This window comes from Engystomops pustulosus, chromosome 4 (assembly GCF_040894005.1).
Source record: "Engystomops pustulosus chromosome 4, aEngPut4.maternal, whole genome shotgun sequence".
Lineage (NCBI taxonomy): Eukaryota > Metazoa > Chordata > Amphibia > Anura > Leptodactylidae > Engystomops > Engystomops pustulosus.
Window position 1 is genome coordinate 185,432,479 of NC_092414.1, and position 22,404 is coordinate 185,454,882.

At 42.0% G+C, this 22,404-nt stretch overlaps 1 protein-coding gene across 1 annotated transcript in view; it reads right to left on the bottom strand.

Annotated features, from left to right (window-relative positions):
* Positions 1 to 22,404, bottom strand: part of ANTXR1 (ANTXR cell adhesion molecule 1) — a 138,116-nt gene that overhangs the window by 11,560 nt on the left and 104,152 nt on the right. The window contains exon 17 of the mRNA XM_072148878.1: positions 11,207 to 11,287. Coding sequence (XP_072004979.1) covers positions 11,207 to 11,287 — 81 coding nt within the window. The remainder of the gene's footprint in view (positions 1 to 11,206; positions 11,288 to 22,404) is intronic.

A 22,404-nucleotide genomic window follows, 5' to 3' on the forward strand; every position in this document is an offset into this window, starting at 1 on the left:
TAAGAATACCGCGTCCACCCCATTTACTGGTGGTAAAACTGGTCTAACAGGTCCAACCTGGATAAGATTGTGTTGGAATCTACTTTTAGTACATCCTAGCGCTGGAGTTATAAATTCCCCCGTTTTCTGATTCTGACATGGGAATAGACTACACACCGCATCTGTGTGTAGTCTGTTACCACAGAGATCCATCTACACACTGTATCCACAAAATGTAAAGTTGTTTTCAATGAAAACTTTTTGTAAAGTTATGTTAGATGGACTGGAACTATGTATTGAATGCTTTTAAATATTTACATAGCTTTTACCTATTGCATTCTGCAGGCCTGGAGAAGAACTGTAACTTGCGTAATAAAGTTGGAGAAAAGCCGATATAAGAAAGGAGCAGAGGTGTAGTATTTGGATCCAGATCCTGGCTTCTGTAGCCGCTATATACTTTCAGCCAGCTCAAGGATGAAGTGTTAAATGTAATATTAATATTTACAGTGAATTAACTTTAATTCAACCAAATATACTATGTTTTCTTAAAAAGAAATTCCTTCACCGCTAGCTACAAAGTCTGAAACTATAGACAAGTAATGGAGCTGAAGTATGTCACCTCCAAATCTGGATCAGGTCTAGAGGTAGACGTAAGAGTTGAAATGGACTTAGGCCAACCTGGATCTGGATTAACCAAGCCAATCTAAGCTGGATCGGTCAAAGAAAATGCTCTTCCAAGTTTATTATAATGGATATTAACAGTATAAAACAATATGGAACCCCCGGCAAAGAGACTTGGAGGAGCACCTCCACAATTAAAGGGAACCTGTCATTAGAAATGGGACTAGAACGTTGTCAAGTAGCTTAACACCTTCCAGATCATGTGTCTTTCAAGGCTCAGTGTGGTTCCATCATGCAGAAAATCAAATTTGAAGTGATATGTAAACTGGTATAAGGTCAAGGAGGTGGAGAGTTTAACACTGAAGTTAAGCTCTCCCCACATCCTCCCATGTGATTGACATAATGCACTGGACTTCAGGAGATCTGTTTCCGGATGCAGGACTATCGATTACAGTGAATTTAGGGGTGAAGTCAAGCTCTCCTTACCTAGAACAGGCCCGTTCGAGGTAAGGAGAGCTTGACTTCAGTGCTAAATTTTCCGCCTGCTTGACTTTATACAACTAATTCACATCTCACTTCAAAGCTAATTTTCTGGATGATGCCACCACACTGGACCATGAAAGAAACATGATCTGGAAGATGTTTAGATGCATGGCAACATACTAGTAGTGGTTTATTAAGTCAATATCTGCTGACAGGTTCCCTTCAATAGTGTCGCCCCTGGTACTGTTTAAAGTTATTTATCAGGAAGCATAGGGTTAACTATTATTTCATGGGACAGATTGAAGCTGTTTTCTTATCTGTTTGTTAGAAGCTCCGCTTAGGAACAGGATAAGCTGCCTTTGAAGACTTTGCTCATCCCGGTTTCCTAACCTTCTGTAGTTAAATCGCTGTAAAAATACTCCATTAATGATGTAGGAGAATGGAGAATGTTGAGCTTCCGAACATGTGAGAAAACCGCAGGAATCCCCATGTGACCTGCGCTCAGTTGTTATTGGAAGCAGCTGGGACTGATAATGACCTATAAAAACCTCCAAGCTGCAGGACGGGACAATAACAGAGGGCTGTCAGTGTATGACCTGCATCTTACCAACAGGGGGCGACATAGTCTTAAAAGAACATAAGTGGCTGCTATCATTTCCAGTAATGTTAGGTAGTTGTATGGAAAAAAAAAGTATGGAAAAACTGGCTGCATCTCCTGTGCCAATTACCAACATACCGCAGTATGACACGTAGGGTCGGTATACATTACAGCTTAGAGCGGGTTGTGTATTATTATGGCTTCCAACTTTTTCGGAATCTTTTGGAAACCGTGTGCCTCTGCCGAACCAAAGTGACAATTAATAGGTGACAGCCTTGAATAGAACGTTAAAATACATGGTAGCTACCTATAGGTGGCGCTAGAGAGAGAGGTTTTTTTTTGCCTTCTGGACTTGGAAGAACAAATTTGCATAATTTGCCTAATTGATTTTTCCATTCTAATAGACCCCTTACTCTTCAAAGGGAAAACTACCACCCAGAAATATTCAGAAATATGGACAGCCTTAGGTGCCGTTAGGGTTTTGAGGCGTTGTTCAAAATAAGAAAACATCAATGCTTTCTTTCGGAAATAGCGCCATGCCTTTCCATAGGATGTTATTGGTATTGCACTTCATAAACATTCACATTAATGGAGATGAGCTGCAGTACCATAAACCAAAAGGGAACAAGGGGAAAAGCCAAATTTCTTCTACTCCTGGACAACCCCTTTAAGTGTAGATCTGTGTGCATCACTAACCATTTCCCCCAATACACTGCTTATCACAATTACCCTCCAGAATTGTGACCTCTTTGCTCTAGGAGCCCAAATAGTGTGGTCACAGAGATAGGAAGTGATGTCATTGGATTACGAGACGGAGACGTGGGGACATCACTGGGATCTGAGAGGAAATGACTGCAATCCTATTACATGTTATGTTATATCTGGTACATAAGTCACATGTTGTTTTCTTACAGAACCTCAGACTTTTGCAATACCTTGTGTTTTGAGTTATACAACTATTTAGACTATGAGACACACCAAATATAAAAAAACGTAAAACTTATTAGTTATCCAGGCAGTATGGAATGCTGGGACATTTGGGGGTGGACATGAGTGGTGTTTTTTCGAAACATCATTATTGGGTCAATGGGAGCTTCCGCATCAATCTGCTGCACATGGAGCCCCAATTTACTTAGCACTGCGCCATTTATTGTATAGTGGCTGTTTTTGGTATTGCAGGTGAGAACTATTCACTTTTATTCGACTAAACTACAGCCAAGGCCTGTGACTGATGAATGGGGCATTCTAGAATTGGGAATTGAAGCCATAGCTCATTACCATAAAAGTATGTAGTACGGCTCACCCCAATCTTTGTGCTTTAGTGTCCTCCTTGGCGCATTGGCCGTCCATGGCAGACCTGAATGCACCTGGAAAATAATGTCTGACTCATTCATTCTATGCACTCCAGGAACAACCAGGGAAGTCCACAGGTGTGGAGATGAAATACAGTATTTTTCAGACTATAAGGCGCACCGGAGTATAAGGCGCACAATCAATAAATGCCTGCTAAAATGTCTAGGTTCATATATAAGGGGCACCTGATTATAAATATAAATGACCAGCAGGTGGCAGACCTGTGCACAGTTCAAGGCAGCTGTTGTCTGTAAGTACAGTTCATATATAAGGCGCACTGGACTATAAGGCACACCTTTGATTTCTGAGAAAATCAAAGGATTTTTTGTGCGCCTTATAGTTCGTAAAAATATGGTATTGACCTCTTTATTACGATAACAGAGAACTGTGGGGTGACTCACGCACTTTGACATTTATCACGTCTTAGTCATGGCCTTTGAGCACCTGATCAGTGGATGGTGTTGGTTTTCAACCACCAATAGTTCTAATATCAGTGGTCTCAATATTTTAATCTCTGAAAACCCGTTAAAACATGTGAACTCACAATAAAAAAAAATTATTAAAAAAGTTTAAAAGGCAAGTCTATTCTGTACATGCTAAAAAGTTGTAGACCATGATGACACTGAAGACCTCAACACCAAATATTTTCCTTTTGGATATACACATTGTATATCTTGTATCTATATTTTTATTATTCACGAGCTAACAGTCCAAAGAAAGCTTCCCCAATTCCCCCGCTCCTGGAGTGTTCCAGGTCTCTTGTACTGAAGGTTCCAAGAAATTCAAATCAAATGTATTTTTTTGACCACATAAATTTATCATGACCTCATGTTAGGATTCCTCAGAAAAAGCCTCAAACAAAAGAGAAACAATCGAGACTCATTGCCAGAAGTTTCGTAACCCAACTCCATTACTTCATTGCAGATAACAACCCTTACGAAGATGAAGACTTATTTTACTTAGGATTTCTGGGATGGGAATTTTATGACATTATTTTATGAAGAAACAAAAGTACAAATAGACAGGGAGTTTCAACCACTATGAGGGTTTAGCGCCCTAAAGCGGTTGGCCACTTTTCAATAACCCTCTTCCATTAGACATGTCTCTGCATGTATATGTACCTGTGCCTTTGCCTTCTTTAACCCCTTAACGCTGAAGCCACTTTTCACCTTCCTGACACGGCCCATTTTTTAAAATCTGACATGTGTCTATTTAAGTGGTTATAACTTTGGAACACTTTAACATATCCAGTTGATTTTGAGATTGTTTTTTCGTGACACATTGTACTTCATGTTGGTCGAGAAATTTAATCAATATGTTTGGTATTTATTTATGAAATAAATGGAAATTTGCCAAAAATTTTGAAAAAAACAATGTTTTCAAAATTCAAAATTTTCTACTTTTTGGAAAGTTAGTCATATCACTAAAATAACTTGATAACTAACATTTTCCATATGTCTGCTTTAACTTGGCATCATTTTTCAAACATCTTTTCCTTTTTTTTAGGATGTTAGGAGGCTTATAACTTTAGGTGCAATTTTTCTGATTTTCACGAAAATCATCAAAACCTACTTTTGGAGGGTCAGTTTAGTTAGAAGTGACTTTATAAGGCCTACATGATAGAAAACCCCCACAAATGACACCATTTTAGAAACTACACCCCTCAAAATATTCAAAACAACCTTTGGGAATTTTGTTAACCCTTTGAGCGTTTCATGAGGGTGAAAGATAAATGAAAGTGAAATTACAGAAATGTAATTTTATCTTACAATAGATTCATTGAACACTAAAATTTGCACCTTCACAATGGGTTAAAAAGGAAAATGCATTTTACCATGTTTAAGGCAATTCCTCCTGAGCATGCCAATGCCCATTTTGTCACTGTACCCTTCTGTACGGGCACAGGGGGGCACTTGGAATGGAAAGAGCGTTGTTTCGTTTTTGCAGGGCAAATATGGCTGAAAAAGTTTTTATGTGTCAGGATGCATTTGGAGAGCCATAATGGTACCAAAACAGAGGAAAGCCCCAACAAGAGACACCATTCTGGAAAGTACACCCCTTGGAGAGCAAGGTGTAATTTGTGTATTTGCCCAAACAGGTGTTTGATTCAATTAGGCCCCAAAAGGGAAAAAAGGTGAAAATGTTCTCAAAAAAGTCACTTTTACCCCAAATTTTTGTAAGCCACAAGGGATAAAAGATGAAACAACTCCCATAAATGTGTAAAACTATTTCTCCTAAGCACAGAACTGCACCACTTTTGCATATAAAGTGTTGTATGGGTACACAGTAGGGCTCAGAAGGGAAGGAGGAGCTTTGGCCTTTTAGAAGCCAGATTTGACAATCATCCGTTACATGTGTCAGGATGCATTTGGAGAGCCCTAGTGGTACCAAAACAGAGGGGAACCCCAACAAGTGTCACCATTTTGGAAAGTGCACCCTTTGGAGAATTTAGCAAGGTGTAATATGTGTATTTTCCCCCACAGGTGTTTGCTTTAATTAGGTCCCTAAAAGGAAAAAGATGGACATTTTCCCAAAAAAGTCACTTTTACGGCTAATTTTTGTATCCCATAAGGCATTAAAGATGAAACAACCCCAAAAAATGTGTACTAGCATTTCTCCCGAGTATAAAATTGCCCCACACATGCAAATAAAATGTTGTATGGGTACGCAGTGAAGCTCAGAAGGGAAAGAGGGGCGTTGGCCTTTTAGAAGCCAAATTTGACAAACATCCTTTACATGTGTCAGGATGCATTTAGAGAGCCGTAGTGGTACCAAAACAGAGCGGAACCCCAACAAGTGACACCATTTTGGAAAGCACACCCCTTAGAGAATTTAGTAAGGTGTAATATGAGTATTTGTCCATATAGGTGTTTGATTTAATTAGGGCTTAAATAGGACAAAGGTGAACATTTTCTTATAAAGGTAATTTTACTCCTAATTTTTTATAGCCACAAGGGATAAAAAAAATGTAATAACCCCCCAAAATGTGTAAACCTATTTCTCTTGAGTGTAGAAGTACCCCACATGTGTATATAAAATGTTGTATGGGCGCACAGTAAAAGGAAAGGGGGAGGTTTGTCTTTTAGAAGCCAAATTTGACAGAAATGTTTGACATGCATTTGGAGAGCCCTAGTGGTATAAAACAGATAAGAATCCAAAAAGTGACCCTAATTTTTGAACACACACCCCTTAGAGAATTTTGCAATGTGTAATATATGTATTTGCCCCTACAGGTGAATGATCCAATTAGGCCCTAAACATTAAAAAGGTGAAAATTTTCCTATAAATGTCACTTTACCCCTAATTTATGTAAGCCACAAGGGATAATATATTAAATAACCCCGAAAAAGGTGTAAAACTATTTCTCCCGAGTGTAGAAGTACCCCACATGTGCATATAAAATGCTTTATGGGCGCACAGTAGAGGAAAAGAGGGGTGTTTGTCTTTTAGAGGCCAAATTTGCAAGAAATCCTTCACATGTGTCAGGATACATTTGGAGAGCCGTAGTGGTACCAAAACAGAGGAAAACCCGAAAAGTGACCCTAATTGTTGAATGTACACCCCTTGGGGAATTTAGCAAGGTGTAATATGTGGTGTAGTGTAATACACGTGGTGAAATGAGCATTTGAACATACAGGTGGTTTCCAAATACGATGTGCGATGGAGTCCAAGATGGAAATTGCAATTATTTCTGGAACGTTCAGTGCCCGTTATGTGGCGCCCCTTATGAAATAATGTGGAGGGGTATAGGGAGCAACGTGACCTACCAGTTGTTACAATTATTCATTTTACTGAATTCACAACAGGTTGGGCGTGAATTTTGAATGTGTTGCGTATAAGGAGGTAGAATAGAACAGGGGACCATCTAAACTTTTGTCACACTTGGAGTTGTCGCTGGTCTCTTAGTAGTATATAGTGTCCATCCTTAGTATATAGTGTCCATCCTTAGTATATAGTGTCCATCCTAACTCCTCTTTTGGAACAGACTCTTTATTGAGTCCTACCTTTAGAAGCAGCAGAATTTACCGTGAAAATGCTGCCCTGACAAAATACAGGAACATCTAAACCAGAGGTACTGGGGCCCCGTCCTTCTTGTCCCAATATTAGTTTCCTAATATCTTCCTCTTGAAAACGGAGAAATGATACGGCAGGACCTGCACATTGGAACAGCACGTAAGAGTTGTACACCATAATCTGTACAATGTACACGGCCAGCGCTTTTGTACCATATCTTCGTTTTAGAAGGGAAATTATCGCCAAGTGTTGCTCTTATTCACCCTAGCGATGCCCATTGTGACGAATATTGCTGCTTTTAGCTGGACCAAATCGACCAGCCAATAGCGGCAAACATGGACAGAGGGGGGCAACAAAACCCCTCTGAACCACAAGGCACAATTGGTGGCTGTCAGGAACAGCCGCCATCCTGCCCCGATCACCGTGTCTATAGACATGGTGACCGGTATTACTGACGTCATAAGTAAATTCGCTGCTATTGGCTCGTCTGAATTGATGAGCCAATAGCAGCGATAATAAACTGGGGGTGTGTGGGGGGGACGTAACCCTTCTGGTCCATGGGGCAGGATGGATGGCTGTTAGGATCAGCTGCCATCTTGCCCCGATCACTGTGTCTGAACCGTGTTGGCAAGTCACTACCCGCCGCACCGTTCTATTACTACGCGCGTTGGGAATAGGCTATACAATCTTTATTTTTTAAGCAATTTAGACAAATAAGGGCTTATTTTTTGCGAGACGCGATGCACTGTAAAAAAAACTTTATTTTAGAGGGTGTTTAGCTTATTGAAGCAATTTTATTAACTTTTTTCGTGTGGAGGAAAATAAAATCATCAATTCTTGTTTTGGATTTTTAGCATTTTTGAGGGGGGGTGTTCACTGTAGCATAACAATAATATATTATCTTTATTCTACGGATCACTACGATTACGGTGATACCTCATTTATATAGTTTTATTTATATTTGTCCAATTTTATTGAAGGAAAACTAGAATAGAAAAAATTGAATTTGTTTTAGTATTGCCATCTTTATAGCAGCATAACTATAGTATTTTTTGGTTGACGGAGCTGGTTGTGAGCTTATTTTTTGCGTGATAAGTTGTTCTTTTCAGTGGTATCATTTTGGCGCTTGTAACTTTTTCGGATCACTTTTTAGAACATTTTTTGTAAAGCAATTTGATAAAAAGTTTTAATTTTTGGCAAGTTTTTGGGTTTTTTTTTTACCACGTTCACCGAGCGGGTCCAATTATGATTAGGATTTATTGTACAGATTGTTACGGACGCGGCGATACCAAATAAGTGGGGTTTTTTTGTGATTTAGTGTATTTTATACTTTATTACTTGTGTAAAGGGAAATGTGGTGTTTGGGGGGACTTTCACTTTCTTTTATTATTTATTTTTATTTTTAAAAACCTTTATTTATTGTTTTAACTTTTTTTTACAGGTAATGACATCTAAGCTTGAACAAGTGATCTTCTGATCACTTGTTCAAGCTATTTTACAGGTTACACAGTGCAATACAGAAGTATTGCACTGTGTAATGTAAGACACTGAGCATGCTGCGCATGCCCAGTGTCTTACAGCCGGGTCCTGCCAGAAGGCAGGACCCGGCTTCCGGATGAAGATCTCGCAGCCCCGGGCACCGGCAGTCCCGGGGCTGCGATCGGAGCAGCGGACTCCCCCGGTAAGCGCCGCGGGGGGGTCCGATTCCCTTCAAATTGCATTTAAATGCCTCTGACACGCCGCGGTCAGCGCGACCGCGGCGTGTTAGGGGTTAACACCCGCGATCGGAGAAATCTCCGATCGCGGGTGTTAGAGGCAGGTGTCGGCTATAATATATAGCCGACACCCGCAGCTTCTGGCGCCGGCTCCGTTCAGGAGCCGGCGCCAGAAGCATGACGTAATAATACTGCATTTTGCGGGAACGCACCTCCCGCCATGCAGTATTATTACGTCAAATGTCGGGAAGGGGTTAAGCTATACCCTATTCTCACCATGTTGCCCTCTATATATACACAACTTCCTGCTTCTGGCGTTACCCACTGTGTCTCTTTCGCACTCTAAGACAGACATAGGGAGGGGGAGAGTCATGATCTCCTGCTGCAGCTCCTCCTTTTCATCAGTCTTCATACATGTGAACGAAGATCCAAGGAGAGTTTGCAGACAGCACTAAAGTAAGTAGCAGGAATGCTGAATCACATGATGAACATTCAGGAATTATTATTAAGGCAGTAAAGGCACATGGGCAACTTTTGTAAAAGAGTGGCTAACCCCTTCAAAATCAACATTATAAGAAGATGGTGTAATGGTTTCCAAATCAACAATTTTGGATGGAACTATGTATACTTTTTCACTTTGTTCTTTTTCTTTTGCTTTCAGATGCTATCTTGTATATCATAAACTGTGTCTAGCAGCTCCAGTCTATGAATGTCAAATAATAAAGTCTTCACACTACACATTATTGTTTAATGTTTCCATTTTGGGTGCAGACTTGTGAACCTCTGTACTATATTTATGGCAACTGCTCAGAGGTGGATTAAGACTTCCATAGGCCCTGGGCTGTATAAATATAATAGCAGTATATGCCGACCCGAGTATAAGCAGAGAAAACTCATTGTAAACTTATGTATAAGTGTTGGGTGGAAAATACATTGGTCACAACCTCCCCGAGTAATGAGATGCCCAGCAGCCTCCGACAGTAATGTTATGCCCCATGCAGCCTCCCGCAGTAATGATATGCCCCATGCAGCCTCCTGCAGTAATGATATGCCCCATGCAGCCTCCCCCTCTAATGATATGCCCCATGCAGCCTCCCCCTCTAATGAAAAGCCCCATGCAGCCTCCCGCAGTAATGATATGCCCCATGCAGCCTCCCGCAGTAATGATATGCCCCATGCAGCCTCCCCCTCTAATGAAATGCCCAGCAGCCTCCCGCAGTAATGATATGCCCCATGCAGCCTCCCCCTCTAATGATATGCCCCATGCAGCCTCCCGCAGTAATGATATGCCCCATGCAGCCTCCCGCAGTAATGATATGCCCCATGCAGCCTCCGATAGTAATGTTCTGCCCCATGCAGCCTCCCGCAGTAATGATATGCACCATGCAGCCTCCCGCAGTAATGATATGCCCCATGCAGCCTCCCGCAGTAATGATATGCCCCATGCAGCCTCCGATAGTAATGTTCTGCCCCATGCAGCCTCCCGCAGTAATGATATGCACCATGCAGCCTCCCGCAGTAATGATATGCACCATGCAGCCTCCGACAGTAATGTTATGCCCCATGCAGCCTCCCGCAGTATTGATATGCCCCATGCAGCCTCCCGCAGTAATAATATGCCCCATGCAGCCTCCCGCAATAATGATATTCCCCATGCAGCCTCCCGCCATGATCATATGCCCCATGCAGCCTCCCGCAATAATGATATGCCCCATGAAGCCGCCTGCAGTAAAGAGATGCCTAGCAGCCTCCCGCCCTGATCATATGCCCCACGCAGCCCGATTCCATGGGCTTCACATCTTCCTGTGCATGAGAAGGAAGTCGCCCAGAGAAGAGGAGAAACCTAGGGGGTGCTGGAGGGTGAGTATATGAGTTCATTTTTTTCATACAAGTATAAGTTAAGTGGGACTTTTTCAGCACAAAAATTGTATACTCAAGTATATACAGTACTTCCTACATATGGTACTAGTATCAAGCTTCTTGGGGAATGGAGGATGGTTCTCTTCTACCAACTTACAATCTACAGTTTCAGGACCTTTGGAGGACCTTCTGTAATGGCTATTGTGTACATGTGTATCGACAGCAGGAACAGATGTACAAGGATTTCCTGGATGAAGGTCCTTCTCCGTATGAAATTTGGTGTGCGGTTTGGTGGCCATTCGTCCCCTAAAAGGCTTAGGCCCTGGATTACTGCCCAAACTGCTTATATTATAATCCCCTACTGTACCTAATATACCGTTCTGTGCCCAACATATAGGCATCACATTCCATATGAGGAGACCTTCTTAGGGTTCTTGTGAGGCAGTGGTAAGAAAAATGTAAAGTTCATCCTCTAGAAGAAACTATTCATTCTTGGTTAAAGACTACCCTAAAGTATTGTTCAGTAGTCAATGCATGAGACTCTTCAGAGATTTGTGAATTCATAAGTAGTAGAGCATTTTACCTTATCTCCTGGTTGTGGTCTCATTATCGACACCCGACTGTATCCTTTTCTTAGGAGAACCCACAAAGCGTCAAGTTTACCCTGAAAAATCAGAAATATCTTTATTAATATAAACAGAAGAGAATATAACAATGTATCATAGCTGACAAATATGTTATACTCGTGTATAAATTTAACCCAATATGTAAAAATGTATTTCAGTAATTCCATGGTGCTGTGGATTTGAGAAGGGGTTCACTTACTTTACATAAAGGCAAGAGCAAGGAAGTATAAGAGACAAAAATCTGTACTGAACTGGAACAAGGGGATTCTCAATCAATTTACATGAAGTATAAGAGAAAAAGAGTCATATAGCGCACACTGTACTGATGCTGGCCATCATAACCATTTTGCGGCAATTGTGTATACGATATCTTGATACTACCCAGGCAGTCCCCGGGTTACAAAGATAGGGCCTGTAGGTTTGTTCTTAAGTTGAATTTGTATGTAAGTCGGAACTGTACTTTATCATTGTAAACCCAGCCAGAACTTTTTTGGTCTATGTGACAATTGGATTTTAAAAATGTTGGGTTGTCATAAGAATCAGGATTAACAATAAAGCTTCATTACAGACACCTGTGATAACTGTTACAGCTGTTTATTGTAGCCTAGGACTAAAGTACAATAAATTACCAATATCCAGAGGTCCGTTTGTAACTAGGGGTCGTATGTAAGTCGAGTGTTTTTAAGTAGGGGACTGCCTGTATCTGGTTTAGGGGGTTTCAGAGAGGCCAGGTCTAGAAGTGAAGAGGTCAGAATATCAACTGACTAAAGGGAAAGAATTATTGGGTTCTGGTATGGGCTACTATTCTTATTTAAATCTTCTCCAATTTTGATAATTAAGTGGTCGCGTCTGGGGTCTATTTAAGGAAGGAGTTATAAAATAAGCTGAACTTTGACCGCTAAATAAATAGTTCAGCAGTAGAGTGTTATTGGTGTAGAAGCAAAGGGTGCATTCACATGTGGCGTTTTAGTTGCATTTGGCTGCTTTGAAAGCATTTTTCTTCATTGCTAGAAGTGTAAGCAGCTGTGTAAACATTTCCACAGCTGCTTACACTTAAAGCAATGAAGAAAAACGCTTTCAATGCATGGTAACATTTGAAAACCCATGCATACTGACTCACGCATGTGTTTCGATGCAACCAAAATGCCACATGTGATCGCATCCAAACACTTAGGCCTGTGGTGGCTAAAATAGTGACCTATCCCCAAACTGCTTGTCACATAGCAGCACAAATGGTCAGAACAAACTGTTTTGTACAAAACTAGGGTCATAGTTATGGATCTACCATATTTTTCCGGACTAGAAGACAGACTTTTTAGTCTTGATAAAAAGTACCTGCATCTCATAGTTTGAAGGTTATGAGTAGAGATGAGCAGACACAATGGGGCAGATTTACTTACCCGGTCCATTCGCGATCCAGGAGGCACTGCTGCGCTGAAAAGCATTGGAACGCGCTGGAGTTCACCGAGCCGGGCTGAGTGAAGGTAAGTGCAAGCTCCGCGACAGATTTTTCTTTTTTAAATGCGGCGGTTTTTCGGTTTTTCCGTATCCGTCGGGTTTTCGTTCGTCCACGCCCTCCCGATTTCCGTTGGGTGCATGCCAGCGCCGATTCGCCACAATCCGATCGCGTGCGCCAAAATCCCGGGGCAATACAGGGAAAATCGGCGCATATCGGAAATATTCGGGTAACACGTCGGGAAAACGTGAATCGGGCCCTTAGTAAATGACCCCCTATGTTTGCTTTAGAGTTTGGGATTCAAATGCACAACCTGAGTGTCCCCCTGGACAATCATGGACATGGCTAGTAGCTAGGGGCATCAATTTGGCAGATTGGTGGCTAAAACCTGAATGCAAACACATGGTCCACTCATCTCTAGGTATGAGAATATAGAAATGCCAGACCATTCTTACTGCTGTCCTGGAGATCGGGTGAAGTGCTTACAAAGCATTTCAACCAATCTCTAAGAGAACAGATCCTCTTTATCCCTCTCCTGGCATACCCGACATGAGTAAACAAGGACAAGAAGCATATAACTGATCACTTGCTTCATCACTGTCCTTGAACCATTCCATTCTTTCCATTCGTTGGGATGGAGCCAGAGGATGGGAGGAATAGTTTTCTATACTGAGGCTGGGAGTAGTTATGCATAAGAGAGTGTGTGTGTCTGGATGTAGCAGACTGTGTATGTGAGAGGACATATGTAAGATAGCTGTGTTTACAAAGATGGAGTTAGCAGTGCTATGTGTATATGGATGTAGGAGAGCGTTTTGCGTGAAAGGATGTAGCTGAGCTGTATGTATGAGTGAATAGATGTAGCTTTGTGGGTATGTATATGCAGCATTGCGGTGCAAGGATGTTTTAATTTGTTTCAAATATATTTTTGCTTTTTTTATTAAGTAACATCTCCTAGTCCTAAAAACATGGTAAGTAGAAAGTAGGTACAGTAGAGATATCTCAAAGGATGTCCCATACTTTCAAAATACTTTAAAAAATCCATCATGATCTGCATAAGTGAATAATAACATCAACACTGTTTGCAATGTTCCATTGGATGGATCCAGTACAATAACTGTAGAAAAACACTAATATGCTATATAAACAATGATAATAGTGGAGATGACATTGTTGATAGTACTGATGATCGCTGGGAGTAGAGCATGCTGGGAAATCACAAAGTAGAATGGACAGGAGCCTAATATTTCGCCTTTCTGCTGAGAAAAAGGAAGGAGTTTTTCTTTGGCAGATGGAGTAACATCTAATAACTGGCAAATCATTTATGGTCGATCTTATCCCAACATTTAGAATAACAGAAGATAATTATCATTACAGAAAAGAATGGAAATTAATAACTGGACACAAGTGGTAGTCCTAGCCCCAAACATATGAAAGTCGCCATGTATATGTGTAGACTGTGTAGAAGAAGATTGGAAATATCTGTTAGATCCTCTTCTTCTTACCCATGTGGTGATTGGTTGAGACAGTAGTATACTTCTAGATAGTACCAGTGCTATGTCCTGTTGAGGGCAGTTTTGAGGATTTTGATATTGATGCCTTATCCAGCCTATTAACATTTTCCATTTCTAAAAATCCTTGTTGTCAAATGTAGAATTTCCTGTTTCTGGAAAGTTTTGGTGCGTTCCATAACTTCCTCTTGGCACAGTATGCACTAGTGTCCATAACATGTTTTGCTCACGTTTCCAAGCAAAGGAAAACACATTTGAGGTTCACATGATCCAAAGTCTGCTGCCAAGCTGCAGTCTGGAGGGCTGAGCTTGATGTCAACAATGAGGAACATATGGTTCATATCACATGGCAGAGTGTTGGAGGTCTGAGGCATCCTTGTCATGGGTATTTCACCAAGGATCAGTATCTGGGGCACAACTACTGGACGTGTACGAGGAAAAAGTCAATCCCTGGCCCAAAGACCCCACTGCCACATGAGAAGAAAATATAGCACATGCTAGAAAGCAGTCCCTATTATCCACTTCTTTGGAGTCGATGTGCTCCAATAGAAGTCTTTGATAAAACCCTCAAATTTTTTCCAACAAAAACATGGTTTCACTTCTTGTTATGTGTAGAAGGAAGATCCATTATGCCATATGGAGTAATACAGCATTGGGATGCGAACTAAAGCACATGTGGAAACATAGCTTTATGACCCTTTATAGCTTTAGACTTTCAGATAAAACAAACAATTACTGTAAGCGTCTTAGGCACAAAAGTGCCCTGTAGGCCATCCCAAGCCAGGTAAGTGCTCAGGCTATACTGACTTTAAGCAAACTTACCACTTTGAAATGGTCATTATAACCCACACTAACCTGCACATAAGGCGAGATGAGCTGGTGCAGGCACATATTTTGGTTAATTAAATAACGGAATGGATGAATTATAACTATAGATTGTGAACTTTGCTAATAACCCACACAGCACTTGGGCATTAGCATACTAGGGAGGCATGGAGAATGCCATCCCTGCTTCCCCCACCCTCCCTTCTTCGCTCCTGAGAGCCGGTGACATCACCAAGCCCTCAGCAGCATTAGAGCATGCGCATCATCGGCTCACATGGCGGCTGCACCTACTATCGCCGAAGTCTCTTGATGACGGCGGCGAGACTTCGGCGGTCTCCTTTCCAAAGTCTTGCGATAGCACTCACAACTGCCATGTGAGCTGGCGATGTGCTTGCTCTAATGCTCCTGAGGGCTCGGTGATGTCACCAGCTCTCTGGAGCGAAGAAGGGAGGGTGCATGCCTCCCCTATTATGCTAATGCCCAAGCGCTGTGACGTAGAGTTAAGCACCGAGTGGGTTATTAGCAGAGTTCACAATCTATAGTTATAATTCATCCGTTTCGTTATTTGATTAACCAAAATATGTGCCTGCACCAGCTCATCTCCCCTTATCTGCAGGTAAGTGTGGGTCATAATGACCATTCCAAACTGGTAGGTTTCCTTTAACTTTCTATAACACTTTCCCATTGGTGTTGAGTGATAGGAGCTGGATTGTCCCGTGGAGGTTTTGTTGTGGGTAAATTGAGGATATTCAGAGCACTAAGTCTGACTCAGCACCACCCACAGAGCACTTGTACACTAATTCGTATATAGGAATAAAGTTTATTTTCTCTGAAACTGTAATTCTATTAAGGCTACAATCTGTTTCCACATGTGCTTAACTCCTCTACCCAGTACTGTAATTACTTAATTCAGGATAATTGACGGACTCTAAACACATACCAACTACAAGGCAGACTGGGTCGGGCTTTCAGAGCCGCTTTATTTCACTTATGAGTCTTGGATAAGGATCTTTAGTTAAAACTGAGACTTTTATTTAACTGACTGGAAAGCGAAATCATTTCATCAGGGTCTGGGTCAATGTTCTTGATGTAATTGTTTGTGGGAGACGTTGGACAGATCTGTGTCTCTGCTTTGTCTCTGGACCTTGCATCTTGAGGTGCATGTAACATCTTCATTTTATGAAACCACAGTGTTCCATGGAGCTTTAACTTGGACATTACTTCAACCGGTTTCGTTCTTCTTATATTGCAGTCAAGTCATTGTTTTAGCTCACGACTTTCTAATGCATTTTCCAAGGTCGTTTCTAAGCCAGAAAGTATGGGTTTCCATCATTAACGTGGATCTGCTTGTGTCAATAAAGCTTATTTTAAATTTCCTTGGATTTAGGATTTACTTCCCAAGTTTTCCTTTTTTTTAACCTAAGATGAGATTACATAAGAGCCATAATGGATGACATATTTCTATCCAAGAAGACATATCCTTCTCTTATATGACTTGACCATAACTGGTGGGAGTAGAGGAGTTTTGCAGGACTTGTTATGAGAGTTAAATGCCACGATCGGAGGAACCAACCAGTAACTGTTCCCAAAATACGGTATTGTCACACGATTCTAGGGCAGCTAACTAAATCTTGCCCCATGTAAAAAAAAATAATCTAAGAAGCAAACAGCTGAATCTAAATATTAGAGTCAATTATTGAAAAATTGATAAATGTCTTTAGGAGACTAAATCCACAAATTTCATAAAGAACTATTAAACTGAGGATAAATGCTAACAAAAAAAATTCTTGACCACATGATATGTCCGTGTACAAAAAAAATGTAAATAATTTTTAAACAGTTTGTACAATTATTTCTACAATATTTATTCAGTTTTGAGAAAATAGATGTCAGAGAGGGTGGGCCTAACCTAAAGGTGGTACATAAATATTATACTTGAAGTTGATATATTTTTTTAAGCAACTATTACAATATAGCAAAATATTGCAAAATTTGTGGTAACACACAAGGGTTGAGTGAGTCAGTGAAGGTTTGACCATTTAACTGTATGGTGTCTAATAATAATAATAATAATTCTTTATTTATATAGCGCACACAGATTACACAGCGCTGCACAAGGCATGTCAAATTGGTCCCTGTCCCCATGGGGCTCACAATCTAATCAACTTAACAGTAGGTTTTAGAGTGTGGGAGGAAACCGGAGTACCCGGAGGAAACCCACACAAACACGGAGAGAACATACAAACTCTTTGCAGATGTTGACCTAGGTGGGATTCGAACCCAGGACCCCAGCGCTGCAAGGCAGAAGTGCTACTCACTCAGTCACCGTACCGCCCAGAGATGTCTCCTGTGTACCCGGTTGAGCAGTCACTTTTCCTAGCACAGGAGACCTGACACAGTGTAAATGTGACATAAAAGGCAGCTCTATCAGAATAAAGATATTATAGAATACTAAGGGCAACTTATAAGTCTAAGGGTTTCTCAGGAGGACCCCCTCAATTCCAGTGGGGGCTCTCTGGCCTCTGAGCTTCTGATGACTTCACCTACATTGTGATCGCACATGAATACTGAGGCCAGTGAGAGGCTCAGCCTTAATATGTACAGTATACTTGACCATAGAAGGTTTATTCTATAAGTGGTAGATTTTTGTAATTGCACTATTAATTTGAATAAGACATACATTTGCCTTCCTCGGAATCAACACCAGTTATGTAACGTGAAATAAATGTATACCAACACTCCCTTGCAGACTCAAGAAACACTTAAAGGGAATTTCCAAGTAGATTAGCCCTACAAAGTTGATGACAGTGCTAGTTATTGGCCCTAGAAAGCTAGTAACCATAACCGAGTGTGAGTTATTAGTAGCTGCAGGACTGTGAAAATGCATTTATATTACAGGATTGTAGCTGGATATCTCTTTACTGCCCACAGCATAGTGCCTTCAATCTACTTTGAAAAAGAGCAGCAGAGGGCTTCTGCTTAGATATTACAGCAGAGGGGAGCAGAGACGGAGCAGTGTAAGGAAGAGATCTAAGAACACAGCAGTGTAAGGATTCCCCCCTGTGGCACAATCTTGGAATATAACTAGATTTTTCACATACGGTAGATATCCAGATACTTTACAAAGATATAAAGGGCTAATACCTAACAAAATTGCTTTGCCTATCACCATCAGACATAAGTATGTTAAATATTCCAAGTATATTCAAAATCTGTGCATATTAAAAAAAAAGTAACATATTGGGGGAATTCATCACTACAACTTGTCTCATCATTACAACTTGTCTCATCATTACAACTTGTCTCATCATTACAACTTGTCTTTGTTCAATTCCATTTTTGTTTTATCTGAATTCATCAAGTAATTTTATGTACCGTATTTTTCGGACTATAAGGCACACCGGATTATAAGGCACACCATCAAAAAATGCCTGCTAAAATGTCTAGATTCATATATAAGGCGCACCAGATTATAAGGCGCACCTGATTATAAGGATGAATGACCAGCAGGTGGCAGACCTGTGCACAGTTCAAGGTAGCTGTTGTCTGTAAGTAGGTTCATATATAACTTATAGTCCGAAAAATACGGTATGTTGTTTGTTTTTTCTTTTTATTAATAATATAGTTTTTTTTGCATTTGTCGCATAATGTTCTATTTTTTTTGGCGCACTTGTCCCTCTAAGGAGCAATAGGTATACATTTAGTAGTTACTTTTGTCCTATTTTTACGGCACAAGGTGACTGGAGTCATTTTGCGTCAAAACATGCGCCTAAAGGAAAATTTGCGCCAAAATGCAAACCATGAATTTAGCTCAGTATTGTGAAAACTAGTCTATGCAAATACTGAATTTAACGCAAGCTGCGTCTATTGTAAAGCAACTTGCCCTGTCCTATGTTCATTTAGCGCAATGGAATGTCGCAAGACAGCATTTGTACCATAACTGCGCCAAAACAACTCCAAACATAGATAAAAAAGAAACCCCAATGATAAATTACCCCCTAATGTGTATAAAACCAGTGAATTTCCATAAAAGGTATCAAATTCACATTTACATTGTCTAAACATAAATCACATTGTAACAACAAATCAATTGTGTAACAGTAAAAGATGCTCCAAGCTTTGGCTCTAAATTCTCAAAAACATTTGACAATCGAAATTCTTGCGAGTTGTGTGTTCCCTGCGCTGCATTATTAATAGCAGGGTGGGTTTAGGTTGAATTTTCATCTACAATAACAATGTTATAAGAGTTAGAAGACCTCAAATGTTTTGAATGTATTATAAATTGTTTATTCGTGTCTTTCTGTGTAGGTTGCATGGACTTGTAGTCAAGCTCAAAGACTTGAAGGGAATTTTTTTTCCCAACAAAAACTAAACAAATATACAAAGATTGTTAATTTGTATAAATTGATGATGTTTCAATTAATACTGTTTGTTTGGGGGCGTGTCCTAGCAGCTCATGGAGTAAGACGTGTCCTCTGCAGCTCCCGCACCCGGTCACCTTCTAAGCGCTACATCAGCACCCTCACGCTGGCAGGACAAACCAGAAAGGGTCCCAAACGGGGCCAGACCACCACGGGATCCTCCACAACTCCCGGGCAGACGATGGACCGCTTCCTTGCCAGTACCGCAGGATCCAGTCTGCGGACTGCAGCGGCACCACGCGCTCTCCCACCACGTGCGCGGACTGGCGCGAACAGAGCGACAGCGGCGGCTCCCTCACCGTCGGAACTACCCCAGCCAGACGGAGCCAGCCGCACATCCCGGGACCCGCTGTCCTCACCGACCCTGACACCGCAACTGGAACAGGCGGTAAGGTGCTCCCCCCCGAGCAAACCTCCCCAGGTCAGAGAAAAACCGGAGGCCCGCTCCCGGCCGCCATCTTGGGCCACAGTGGCAGGGTTGCAGGATGCGATCTCCCCCTTACACATCCATCAGGAGGGTGGAGGTCGCCTAACAGCCGGGACAAGAGAGGAGGAAGGGGGACCCCCACAGCTAACACCGGGTATTGTGGAGGACCCCAATATGGAGGAGTTTCCCCCTCTCCTCTGCAGGCAGGAGACTCCCCACTCCACAGGGCAAACCAAAATGGCCTCCCCCTTACACATCCACCAGGAGGGTGGAGAGCCACATGATGAGGAACCCCAAACTGGGACAAACTGGGTTGACCCACCAGAGCAAGACCTAAGCGCTACCCCATCACTGACGGGGCTGATCACTAGGCCCGATCCATGGCAATCTTCGCAAAGCTCAGAATCATCGGCGGGCTCTCCTGCCAGACTTTCTTATGCCTTACCACCAGAGCTACATACCCTGCTCCAAGATTTACCAACCAAGTCGGATTTCAAAGGGTTAATTACAGATGTCAAAGACACTTTTCGTAGAGAATTAAATTCAGTCAGACACGACCTGCGCTCCCTAGTGGACAGAGTGGAAAGCATAGAGTCGTCCCATGATGATACCAGAACATATGTGGCGCAGCTGCAAGAGAATGTGGCCACCCAAGCTGGGGTGATCCGCGACATGAACCGGCACATCGAAGACCTTGACAACCGGGGACGCCGCAATAATATACGAGTTAGGGGGGTACCTGAACCAAGAGGAGCAGAGAACGTCAAAGGCCTCCTGGAAGCTTTATTTAACCAAATTCTCGACCGACCTCCAGCCCATAAGATAAAGTTTGACAGGGCCCACAGAGCCTTAGGCCCACGCGGCTCAGCGACAAGACCAAGAGATATAGTGTGCTGTGTAACGGACTATGAGCTTAAAGAACAGATTATGATACAAGCCAGGAAAATGGATCCTCTAATCTTTGATGGTGTACAGATTCAAGTCTTTGCGGATCTTTCCTGGATAACGCTTCACAAGCGTCGTCAACTAAAGCCATTGCTACACAAATTGAGAGAGAACGGAATCGCATACCGCTGGGGATTCCCCTTTGCCTTATCGGCTACTAGAAATGGCCACACTGCGCTACTACACACCTATGCGGACTTGCACCCCTTCTGCCAGGCGCTTGATTTGGAAGTCCCAGATATCCAAGATTGGGAAATATCTCCACCCCCAAAAGCCCCACCTCCCGAATGGTCCCAAGTGCAAAGGAAGAGAAATCGTCCACCATCCAAGAGCCCGCCAAAGGCCATGAACACCTGATCCCACGACTGCCAGGGAAATTCTGTCCCTCAGACCTTATTCCAAATAGTCCTGTCGGTCCTTCGATGCCATGGTGACCGGAGGGGACTTGTAGAGAGACTTCTACACGAACCAAAGTTCTACATTTTTGAACTATATCCTTAGAAATTTAGATTAAAATTTTTCTTTTTATTGAAGATATGCCTTCCTTCAATACAGGGTGTCTATGGGTGGTCTGGCGGAGCCTGTGGTTTCTTTGCCATACTCACAGACCATTACATAGCATACCCTCACCAACACTAGTTTGTATAACCGGTGCTTGGTTATGGTTAACATTTCATATGTTATTTTGTCTTTACCATATTTCCTCCCCCACCTTCCCTCTTGTGTCTACCCCCAGGTATCACTTTCGATTGTCAAATGACAGATGGATACCAGTTTCCGGCACGGAGCAACTCCTGACTAGCAACAACACCCGTCCCACTGGGGACGAAAGGTACCACTGGCTCCCCCTCCACATACCGCCAGCACAATGGTTAAGTTATTGACGTTAAATGTGAAAGGGTTAAACTCAAATGCTAAAAGACGCATGGCCCTACTAGAGATGCGGACACAAGGGGCTGAAGTGGTGTTCCTACAGGAAACCCACTTTGATGCATTTGCAAAAAGCACATACCCCATAGCGTATATGACCAAAGGGGAAAAACGTCGAGGAGGGGTGGCTATACTAGTCACAACCTCCTGCCTTCTCCAGATAACGGAAACAATACTAGACCCCAAAGGCAGATACATTATTCTTCACGGGTCTTTTGGGGGAATTCCCATTACCTTATGTAATGTCTACGCGCCCAACACGGGCCAAATTCAATTCCTTAAATACGTCTTCCGGCGACTATCCAAATTTCCCCCAGCAATGCTACTTATGGGGGGTGACTTTAATTTACCGTTCTCAGCATATACAGACCGCCTATCAACACAAAACACCCCCCCCCCCCCCTGCACTCCTCAGACTCACAAGAGATTTCCGAACACTGATCAGACAGCAAGGCCTTTATGATCTATGGAGGATAGATAACCCAAGGGATCGCTCCTTTTCTTTCTATTCTCCACCACATGGTACACACACTAGAATAGATTATTTCTTTGGCTCCATACAGACATTACGCATTATGCATAAATCTATCTTGGGCCCAATAACATGGTCAGACCATGCTCCCTTAACTTTAGAATTAAATGC